Genomic DNA, 11,121 nt, shown 5'->3' with positions numbered 1-11,121 from the left:
GGGGGGTCTTTTCGGCATGAATGAGGTGTTGGGTGCATGGTAATTGAGTAGTTATTGATTGGACTGCAGCGTGGCCTATGAGAGGCCAATGGGAGCTAGAAGATCAGAGCAGCACCACTGACTGCGTCTCCCATCCCACATTCTGCTGGAAAACATAAACGCAGCGCTGCCAGAGTCATTTTCGTTTCATACAACACATGCATGTTATGTCTAAGAGTAATTTTCTCATGCATTGACGGGCATTTGATGGACTCGGCGTGTGATCTGAGTGAGGTTGTCGTATTTTACTGCCATGTCACCACTTGAGGCTCAGCTCTCATCTTGTTGTGTGAAAAAGAGCTGATATGAAAATATTTCCCAAGAAGGAAAGGGTTGTTGCCCTGTCAGCATGCCATTGCCTGTGAACATCCTGAACTCTCTTATTAGTCCCCTCTTTTCTGCCTTGAAGAGGAAAGTTTGAGTTTAGATTTCCTAAAATAGTGAGGGAAGTTTGGGCCTTTTTTAGTGTTTTAAGATTTTTTATCAAACTTTTGCCCACAATTGGTTTGTGTCAATATGTATCTCTTACATGATCGCTTGTAAATATAATAATTGATCATTTCTAGAATAGTGTCATTATTTTGCACTGTATTTGACATGTATATGCTCCATAAAAAGAATTCCTCCTTTTTGTGCTGCCCTTCCAAGCCTCTCATCATGTCCTTCCATTCATTTTTTTTTTTTAGCAAAAACATAAAAGTATAATCCTTTTCTGTATATCAAATGAAAGGTTAAACTAATGACATGCATTACATTATAATACTGGATCTCATTGTTGGGAACTGAAGTCAGCAGTACCCAGTTTACGGATGCTGCCATGTTGATTTTTGGGACCAGATGTGGAGCTTTAAGACCCATCTGCTCTCCCAAACCCAGTCATAGTGTCACATGTTCTTTCCTTTAGGCATAAAATAATTAATTACACCTAAACATGTTAGAAAAATGAATATTTGAATATACAGCAACAAGGTAAAAACTAAATGAATGATAAAAACAATCTGTCTTTCTTTCGTCTTTTGAAAATAAGCCCAACTCCTGTTTGTTTATCTGGAGGGGTCAGAAATGAGGAAACGCTGTTCGCTTTCTGGATCCTGTTTGGGGTCCAGTATCATAATATACATCAATGGGTTGCACAGCACATCGAGTCTACTTTTAGTCAGTACATGGAGTGCCGACGGCCAAACAGTTTAGCAAAAAGCTCAACCTAATATTCTGGCTCATATTGCTTAACTAAAAAAAAAACAGAGGAAAGATGGCCTCAGACAGACGACAGGTTCACTCAGCTCTGGTGATGCAGGGGCAGCTTCAGTGAATGTACAAGATACACAAACATGTGTTTTATAACACATATACTGTCTTTAACCTTTAAGCTGCGTACATATTGAAACATTACACTGTTGGACAGTTTGATCTTACAGATTATTTGAAATGTTTGCTGAACAGATAAAAGACTTGTTTAGTGATGCGTCTCACTTGGTCAAGATTCAAATCTTAAAAAACACAAATTTTAGTCTTCCTGATTTTTATTTTTTAAATAATCGTCCTCATTAATTATCTTTAACCCGTCGGTCATAACTTCACGTGGCCTGCAGCTTCATGATTTCTCTGGATTTGAAAACTGTTTGTGTGGACCTGAAGGCGGCGAGTCACATCCGCCCTCCGGTCGCATTAACTGCAGTGAGGCAGCACTGTGAAGCAGAAGAGATGAAGTAAGGGGAGGCGGCTAAGCAGGCTCTCTGGCCAATCGCGTGGAATGGCTGGTTACCATGGGAACACATTGATTATTTAACAGTTTGGATGAAGCCTCTGCCCCGCACTTGCCATGGTTTACTGGGAGTCTTTGTAGCTTTACTGTCCCCCGGGGTCTGCAGCCAAGTGATGCAGTGCCAGTAGGACATGATATACATGGACCGTGATGCTGAGAGACAAGAGACAGACGCACTGTCCCAGCTGACAGAAGAGCAAGATGATAGATTGATAAACGGGGAACTATCATGGACAGATGGGTGAATGAACCTAAGGAGTGAGAGAAAGAAAGCACTGTAGCGAGTGCGTTTTCCTCACTCCTCGTGGTCAGCGGGGACTTGTGATGATTTCATGCTGGGGACGCAGTCTGGACTTACTGTCATTGTCTGTACATGAGGTCTCTGTGTCTGGTATGCTCTCTTATCTGTCATATCTGTTTGTCCTTTATAAATCCTTGTTGTAAATCTTTTGGGGCATCTCTCACTTTAGGCACGATGGCTGTCTGATTAGGAAATGCGCTCGTTCGCATAAGGCTGGAAACGTTTGCAGGATTCACTGTGATTGGATCGACTGGCTTGCTTTGTGGCTGGATCGGAGCCAGCGGTAAATTCTTTCCATCTGCCATCTGTTACAGCTGCATTATTAAGAAAAAAACATCTGTTTTGAAAGTTACAAAAGGTCAGGCTACTCCTCTTTCTTCTGCAAAAGGACAAAAATGAAGGACTTGCATCGGGGCGTTGTAAACACCTGTTTACATGTATAAATACGACAGAAAAGTCATTTTAAAAGCGTTTGAGGGCTACGTCAAGTCAGGTTACTTGTCTCTCCAACAATTAGCAAGGCTGTTGCTAAATTTAGGAATATTTCTTTATAGATCCTTTCCTTGATCTTAATATTCATTCAGTGTGTTTTATTAATGCTAGAAGATATACATCATGTGTAAGACAAACTATCAAAGCAGTGGAACGGGTATATTTTGTCATTAAACAGCAGGAAACTAACAGCACTCCTAAAAGTAAGGACTCAATCCTCTGTCTGCAAAACAAACTAGAAAACAGTGATGTCAGTTTTTATTCGAGCTGGTAATCTGAAACAAGGACAGAGTGTATATAATCTGTATGAGAAAAAAATCCTGATAGCTCAAGTCAGTGACACTATTACAACACGGCCTCAGCTGTCAGAATAAACTGGTCGGATGTGGCCGTTTTTATGAGATTAAGCAGAGAGGTGAGGCCAGGGGAGGGAGGTGTATTCCAGTCTAATCCAAGATACGCTGTTGAATGTTTAATCAAACTCATGTCGTGCTTACTCAGGTTGAGATTATCTTGCGTTATTCCTCTTTGTTTGCATGCTACATGAGAATTGGTTAGTGGGATTAGGCATCAAACCCAGGTTGGTATAATGCGGCTGCATGTAGTTTTAGTGATCCCGCTGGGCTTCGCTGGTTACAATACGTACTGCGGGCATCACACTACAGTACTCTGTTTTGTCATATGTAGTCTCAGTAATGGACTCAGTAGCTCAGTCTGTCAGTCATCTGGGGACAACAGTGGCCAGTGTATTTCCCCGTGTTGCCCTGAGGCATTGTTTCATCCCTTCTCGCTGTTTCAACTTAGTTTCATGGTTCTCGTTCAAAATAGGCTCGCGCCATCACAGCTGCTGTACATATTTCACCAGCGACGTCCCTGTGGGACTTTAGGAAGTGTGTTAGGGGTCTAAGATGAAGTCTTCTCCAGAAATGTGCAAACACAAGCGCAGACGTGAGCATCTGTTTGTCCATATGCAGACTGCAGCGGAGGCCCGATTGTGCTGACTTGGGGACAGTGGCACCCACAGCTGTCCAGAGCCATTTCACAACTCCACCAAGTATGGCAGGTCAAACCTACAGCCTACAGAGGCCTTAAATATTGCTCGAGTAGGTAACTCTTAAAGCAGATGTCTCTAATAGTGTAACAGTTATACAGACAGTTAAAAGTGAATCAGGGTGCATAGAGCAGCTGTATTGTTTGATGTGTGTTTCATGAAAAAATAGACTATTTGTTTGTTATATTGTGTATATTATAATTTTTTTTCATTGATACTTGTTGATCTGTTTGAGAATTATTGGTCATTTTGCAACTGGTGGGTTAGGGTTTTTTTTTTGTTAAACGTAATAAAATGTAAAGAGCAAAATTAGCTTTAATCCAAAACATACTTGACTATATTTTTGTTTTAAGTACTTAAATTTTTGATTACGTTGAATCTCACATCTAAGGGGTAATTGTCTGAAAATGTTTGGATGTATTGTGTTATCAATTGCTACTGAAGACGAGCATATCTTAAGTGAAGTGCGCTGTTTAAATACTGAAAGAAATGTCAGACAAGAAGCAGTTATGAAACTGAACCCAGCGTACGTCTGTCAGGCAGGGGAGAGATTATCTGGTAAGGTGGAGAAGACAAGAGGAGAGATCTGCAGCAGCTAAAAGTCTCCAAGCAGTGCGACCAGCGTCCCGCCAACAACACAAATCAGTCAAATGAAAACATAAACGCTCAAAGTAAAGTCATCAGGCTGCTCCTCAACACACCTGAGGGTCTCCTCCTTCACTTCCTGGTCACCCTGCAGGAACAAAGTGAGGCCAGAAACACCAGGTGGCACAAAAGAGTCAAGCTGGGATCAAAATCAATCAGAGAAAGTTCACATGTAGCACTTCATTTGGGGATGAATACGTTTTTTGGCTTCGTGCCTAAAGTTAATGTATTTGTTGTTATTTATGGCTTTAAAAACAGAAACGCTGACTTGTGTTCATGCTTTTATCAAAATAATGTTACAGTTAATAACGAGAGAGATGTAAATTATAGTTTAGGCCATAATTGATTATTAGGATCTATATCAATAATATTTTTCTGTTCATCTAAAACATGAGGTGTTTCCTTACAAATAAATAATCAACATTTTATGCTAGAAGTTCAAAATTCTGAAACATTAAACAAAGATTGCCAGCAGGGTTAGAGCTAACAGATTTATTATATGATTAGTCTCAATCACCGTTTGGTTTGTACAATTATTACTTGAAAAGAATAAAAAAAAACAACTACATGATGATACATTGCTGTCCTCAGATGTCTTCTTCCATCACCTGAGACCATTTAATTATCACACTGTTGACAGTTTACTAAATAACTATACTCTGAATGCTGCAAATATATATATTTTGTATAACTATTTTAACAAGAAGATTTTCATTCAAATTTATGCTTGGACTACAGCTTACTATGAGTTATTATATAATTGAAACAATATCAGTCAAAAAGATTCAGTAGAAATAGTAAATTGGAATTGAACTGTCACGTTTTATTACTAATTGTAAATAATGTTACTCATCTGATTAGTTGCTAATACAAATAAAACCTATAGGTGGTAGATTGTGTTATGTTTTATGCCAAATATCCAAATTGGCTCAGTGCACAACTTTATTAATAGGTGATTCATTTAAAGAGGTGTTCGTTTGCCCACTGTTTATTTCTGTAAACCCTGTAACATAAACTAAATGGTCACCTAATGATAAAATCATGCGTTTTTCGATGTGATACTACGTGGTGTAAACTGAAACTTGATGTGAGATAAAAGTGTTGTCTCGACAGCTGAAACACAAGCTGGTTTGTTTTACGAGGCGACTGCAGGATGTCTGGCTGTGGCGGTTAATAAGCAGCGGTCTCTCTGCCCCAGTCCTCATTCTCGGTCCTCACACCTTCCGACACCCCCTCCGACTCGTCCCTCCCCGCGTTCTCCATCCCGCAGAGACTCGCCGACTGTTCCTATGGCATCCTCTGCTCCCAGGCAATACTGTGTGTACTTGATTACGTCTGCGTGCTACCAGCCTCGCACGCTGAACTAATGTGCGTCTCTTCGTGTTCACAGGCCAACCCTCCCCCCATCATTGTCAACGCAGACTCACTCGACGCGGGCCCTTATGTAAGTATCTGCTCTCGCTGTCTGTACAGTATGGATCCTTTTTTATTCCCACTTGCTCTGCTGCACGGACATGTGTGTGTGCCTGCGTGTGGATGTGCATGAGAAGGCCTCATCCTGGTCGTAAGAGGCTGTTTATCACGTGAAAAAACATTTATGATCCTGTTTGCCCTGAATGTTGGTCGAAAATGTCCATTTCTTTTAAAAATATTGTAAATTTGGTTTAGAATTTGTATATATATGGATTTCTGTTTGTACAGTTTGGGGCACAGCTTGTTTTTTCGTACTATTTTTTAAGAAATAATTACTTTTGCACAATGACATTGCTAACCTTTGTTTTGTTTTTGGCAGGTAAATGGCAGTGATGGCATGTATAAATATGAAGAAATCATTTTAGAGAGGGTAAGCTTCGCCAGCTGTTTTTTTAACAATATGTGCCCTGGATTTACACATTACTTTTTAATGTCTGCATGATGGATTTCTACCCACTAGGTGGTAGCAAGAAGCTCTTTCTTTTCTAATCGAGCCTACAGACTGTAAATAACACAGCCAACTAGTTATTTCTGTAAATTTAGAAGAATCAGGGGTTAATAGGTTTAACTTACAGCTTTTAAATAATTGCATAAAATTAGTCTTGTATGTGATGTAAAAGAGAACTGAACAATTCCAGCGATGCGTGGCTTTTACATAATCCAGAGGCACATGTCATCAGCAGACGCCAGAAATGTAAAGTGCTCTCCTGTTCGATTGTTCAGCAGGCACCGCTGCACTTGGCAGTAGTAGTTTAGCTTCTGGTGGGGGAGCTATATGCTCTTATTATTCCACCTACATACTGATGCACCTAGAACTCGAGACGGATGTACAGTATATCTCTGCCCATTTCACTCTAAGTGGCATTTCTGCACCCGGGAAGCTTAAATAAACTATGCGAAGTCTCACTTTAAAAGGTCTGTGGGTGTGTAACATTTGGTGGCGAGGCCCAGTGCAGGCGGCTCCTCTTGGCTCCTCTCGGCTCCGGAGCAACGCGCTGCAAGACCTCAGCCTCCGACTGTCCTAATTTGTTGCGACCGTTGCTCATTATTTATAGAAAATAATAAAGTGAAGTCTTTTCTCAGCTGTCTTGTTTGCTGCCTGTCTCTGCGGCCACAACTGTCAGATGCAGCAATGTGCTTGAGCCCGCCGGATCCAAATGTGTATTCTTTTTGGATGAGAAAGAAATGGCGGCATCTACCTGCTGCAGAAAACGGGAGGTCAACTAATATAGTCCTTATATGCGGACATCGGGCTTGTCTCAAACTCTATAGGTTGATAAAATATGTGTGGCTCATTAAATAAAATACATGCTTATATTATCGGGTGTCCAAAAGCAAATATGAGAGATTCCTGCAGAAATCAGTACAGCAGTTTGCTTCTGTTATGTGATATAGTACACTGCTTCCAAATGAATGTATGGATGTGCATTTATTGTACCCTAATGCAAATGCCAATCATAATCTGTGTTCAGGGGAACTCTGGCCTGGGCTTTAGCATTGCTGGAGGAATAGACAACCCCCACATTCCTGATGATCCAGGGATTTTCATCACTAAGATAATCCCTGGAGGAGCAGCTGCTATGGATGGACGGCTGGGGTAAGTTTGTCTCTTCCAGAACGTTCCCCTCCTTCTCACCTCGTTTTTTTTTTTTTTTTGCTCTCTTCAAGCTCAACTGCACCCTCCATCCTCCTTCTGCTTTGACCTCTATACTCTCATCTTTACCGCTCACCAACACCGTGTCCCGCCAGGCAGGGCTGTGTGGGAGGCAGAGTTTCTTCAGCTCTCTGCCTCCCGGCTCTGTGTGCTTCCTCAAAGTTATGATTCACTGCAAAACCAAAGCCTAAAACATGCAAAAATTATGTTATGGAGTGCTTTTTTTTTTCTGGAAGTTTCTGATCATCTTAGCCCCGCTTGGGTCTCCCTGCCTTTGTATACCAAACACAGTGGTGTGATTGTTGTATATTTGAACTTTCCGCAGGGTCAACGACTGCGTGCTGCGCGTGAACGATGTCGACGTTTCTGAAGTGGTTCACAGCCGAGCGGTGGAAGCCCTTAAGGAGGCGGGGCCTGTGGTTCGGCTGCTGGTTCGACGGAGGCAGGCCCCACCTGAAACAATTCTGGAGGTCAACCTGCTGAAAGGGCCCAAAGGTGAAAAGCGTGTAGAAAAAAAATAAATAAAAATTTAATACATTTACAGATACGTAACAACGCAGTAAAAGCAGTATGTATTAAAGTCACCCACCTGTTTTTTGTGATGACTGTCCGACTGTGTGTTACTCATTCAGGACTGGGATTTAGTATCGCTGGAGGGATTGGGAACCAGCATATTCCAGGAGATAATAGCATCTATATTACCAAGATCATAGAAGGAGGAGCTGCCCAGAAAGATGGACGCCTGCAGACTGGAGACCGCCTGCTAGCTGTATGAGCCTGCACCTCACCCTGATACAGACACATATCTGCAATTTAAATCAAAATGAATTTAAGTTTTCATGATATTCATTAAAATGTGAAACTTTCATCTATTTCTGAAGTGTTACAAAAGCCGATCTTTAGAAATCAGGGCTGTTGGTGGCAGATTTTTAACATTTTTGGCCAGTATGTATTTTGTATTTAACAGAAGTGTTATGTTATGAGTGGTAGGACTTATAAACGCAGACACGGAGGCTGAGTTGGAACAAAAAAACGTACAGGTTATTTAATAACAAAAGAGTCCAGGCAGCAAACAGAAGATTGGTGGAGAGCAGGATCCAAAGGAGGTGGTAACCAAAAATAAACCAGAAACAAGCAGTACGAGCACCACTAGAATCTGACAATTACTGCGAGAGAACAAGTATAAATAATTACTGGTGATACTGAGTGATAGCAGCTGGGCTAGTTAGCAGATGTGGGACAGGTGGTAAATGAGCGGGGGCCAAGGATAACAGGGAGACGATCAGTGACACAGAAGACTGAAAACACACTGAACGCAAGGAATTGTCCTGAGAAAAACATGATTGAAAACTAAACACAAGCAAAAATTAAAATAACAAACACAAACCCCTAAGATCATGACAAAAATACAACAATAATTGCTTAGTTTAAATAAACGTATATCTAACAGCCTTTAGAAGAACTTGTACTCTTAATGATTTCATATAGAAGAGCATTTGTGGGTTACAGTAAGCTGGCAGTAACAGCTGCTGCTGCATCTTTATTTTCCTCCTGGATAATTGATTAGAAAAGCACAGACATGGCTGACTGCTGATTTTTCTAAAAATGGCCAGTATCGGCCAGTTAATCTGTCTCTAGTATAATTAATCTCTTTCAAATGTAAGGTTTGTTTATCTTTCTCATTTCTTGACAATCCAGGTGAACAACATCGTGCTGCAGGATGTGCGTCACGAGGAGGCGGTAGCTGCGCTGAAGAACACCTCCGATATGGTGTACCTGAAGGTGGCCAAACCGGGACCCGTGCACCTGAACGACATGTACGCCCCTCCAGATTACTCCAGCAGTACGTATCTACCTCGTCGTGTTTTTTCAAACATTCCATTGAATGAATGGGTGATTAACAGGCTTCTGCAGAACATGAAGAGATGATTTAACCACTGAATCAGGTGTGTTGGAGCAGGGAAACAAGGAAAACATGCCGGATGGTGGCCCTCCAGGACCAGGATTGCCTACCACTGCTCCAGACACGAATCCATACAGAGCCTGCTCTAAAATCATAACATGTTCAGTCAAATAAAGTTTTTTTACTTAAGGTAAAAGGTGGTTTTTAAGTCAACGTTTATGTTGTACTTTGTACTGGGAATCATCTTTTCATCTTTATCAGAGATGTTTTTTTTTGATTTTTATGTGTTGGATCACTGTTCTTTCTGCAAACTGCAATGCCCAGACACCCACATAGTGAATGTAGTGAATGCTTGCACACACACACACACACACACAACTCTTTCCACAGCAACAACTAGAACAGTTCTCTGCCACCCACTTAGTGTGGTTGGTTTCTCACATCCCACCTGCTCATGAGAGCCCACGATCTTGAGCTGCAGCTTCGCAAATTTGAACAGAACGGTGATTTAATCTTATTAGGGGCCCATTGTGGGCTTTTTGTATGTTTAAAATGTTTGAGTGAGACCTAAATGCAGACTTAACATCAATGTAGCATCATATCCAGTGGCTGAGTCAGGTAATCTGAATGTGAAATCCTTATTTTATGTTTCTCAACTGCCTCCATCAAGAGTGTGATTTCTAAGGAAAGAGATTTTGGAGCCAGATGTATAAAACTGTGTGTGGTCTTGTGACTAAAGCTGCATGTACACAAGAGAAGAAATAGGCATATACATAATTATTTTTTTCCAAATTTAAAAATGTACAGTATTATACAAACGCATATGTTTTTTTTTTCTTTAAACCTCGAGTAGCCCAGTTTTTTCCCCTCTTTAACCATGTTTGGGTGTTCCTCTAAAAATTATGTTCTTATAAAAACATAATGTCTGCCACAACTTAATGAACCTGACAACGATTGTCACAGAAACAAGAAGTGCAATTTTACTCAATACGAAACTAGGGCTCTTTAGTAAAGTTGAGTAGAGAATTGTTTTCTTCTGTCTCGGTTCTGGAATAATAAACAGAACAAAAACCGCCGAGTGGGAAACAGCAGCAGGTAGTAAACTTCAAGTTCAGATCGAGCCAATTTTTTCACACATCTCAGCTCAGGAAGAACAGCCTGCAAAGGTTTAAAGCGGTAAACCAATTATCATCTTGTGACAAAAAAATCACAATCTTGTGACCCCCGAGTCACAACAGCAAGGTGACGAAGCAGCCAGCAATTTAAAACAAATGCAGGAAAAAATAGTTAAAGATAGCCCCAAAAGTTTTATTTTAAAAACGTTTTGAGTCATCTTCATTTTTTTATTTTGTTCTGAGGAGCCAGACTTTCTTCTAATATTGTTTAAAGTGATTTTTGTTTGTTTATCTTCAAGTTTTCTGTCCTTTTCTTGAGTCCGGTCATTTTAGGTTCAGTTTCTGATCCTTTTTTAGAGGAATGTCTTTATTTAAGTCATATAACTTTAACCTGTGAAGCATTCAGGCACAACAAGGCTCCTAAACTCAAGGGATGAACCAGTGTTGTGTCAACAAATAACAGTATTTGATCTAAAATACTCAAATATCTGTAAAGAAAATATAAGTATAGTAGTATATGTTCTCCGGTGCTGAGGTCACCGAGGTGGTTAAAAAGCTCCTCGGTGGCAGGGCTCCGGGGGTGGATGAGATTCGTCCGGAGTTCCTTAGGGCTCTGGATGTTGTAGGGTTGTGTTGGTTAACGCGACTCTGCAATATCCCGTGGACATCGGGGACAGTTCCTC

The 11,121-nt window shown here is 40.9% G+C and overlaps 1 protein-coding gene across 5 annotated transcripts in view; it reads left to right on the top strand.

Moving 5' to 3' along the window:
• Positions 1-11,121, top strand: part of dlg3 (discs, large homolog 3 (Drosophila)) — a 90,714-nt gene that overhangs the window by 47,083 nt on the left and 32,510 nt on the right. For 4 of the 5 annotated variants that reach the window (XM_037977259.1, XM_037977260.1, XM_017408272.3 and 1 more), the window contains 6 exons: positions 5,684-5,737; positions 6,086-6,136; positions 7,239-7,363; positions 7,746-7,915; positions 8,053-8,189; positions 9,119-9,263. In XM_037977259.1, coding sequence (XP_037833187.1) covers positions 5,684-5,737; positions 6,086-6,136; positions 7,239-7,363; positions 7,746-7,915; positions 8,053-8,189; positions 9,119-9,263 — 682 coding nt within the window. Of the gene's footprint in view, positions 1-5,406; positions 5,611-5,683; positions 5,738-6,085; positions 6,137-7,238; positions 7,364-7,745; positions 7,916-8,052; positions 8,190-9,118; positions 9,264-11,121 lie in introns of all 5 variants that reach the window. The other variant, XM_037977258.1, reaches the window with a different exon arrangement.

Source organism: Kryptolebias marmoratus, linkage group LG9 (assembly GCF_001649575.2).
Source record: "Kryptolebias marmoratus isolate JLee-2015 linkage group LG9, ASM164957v2, whole genome shotgun sequence".
Lineage (NCBI taxonomy): Eukaryota > Metazoa > Chordata > Actinopteri > Cyprinodontiformes > Rivulidae > Kryptolebias > Kryptolebias marmoratus.
The sequence above is the reverse complement of the archived record's forward strand: the minus strand, read 5'-3'. Positions and strand labels throughout refer to the sequence as shown.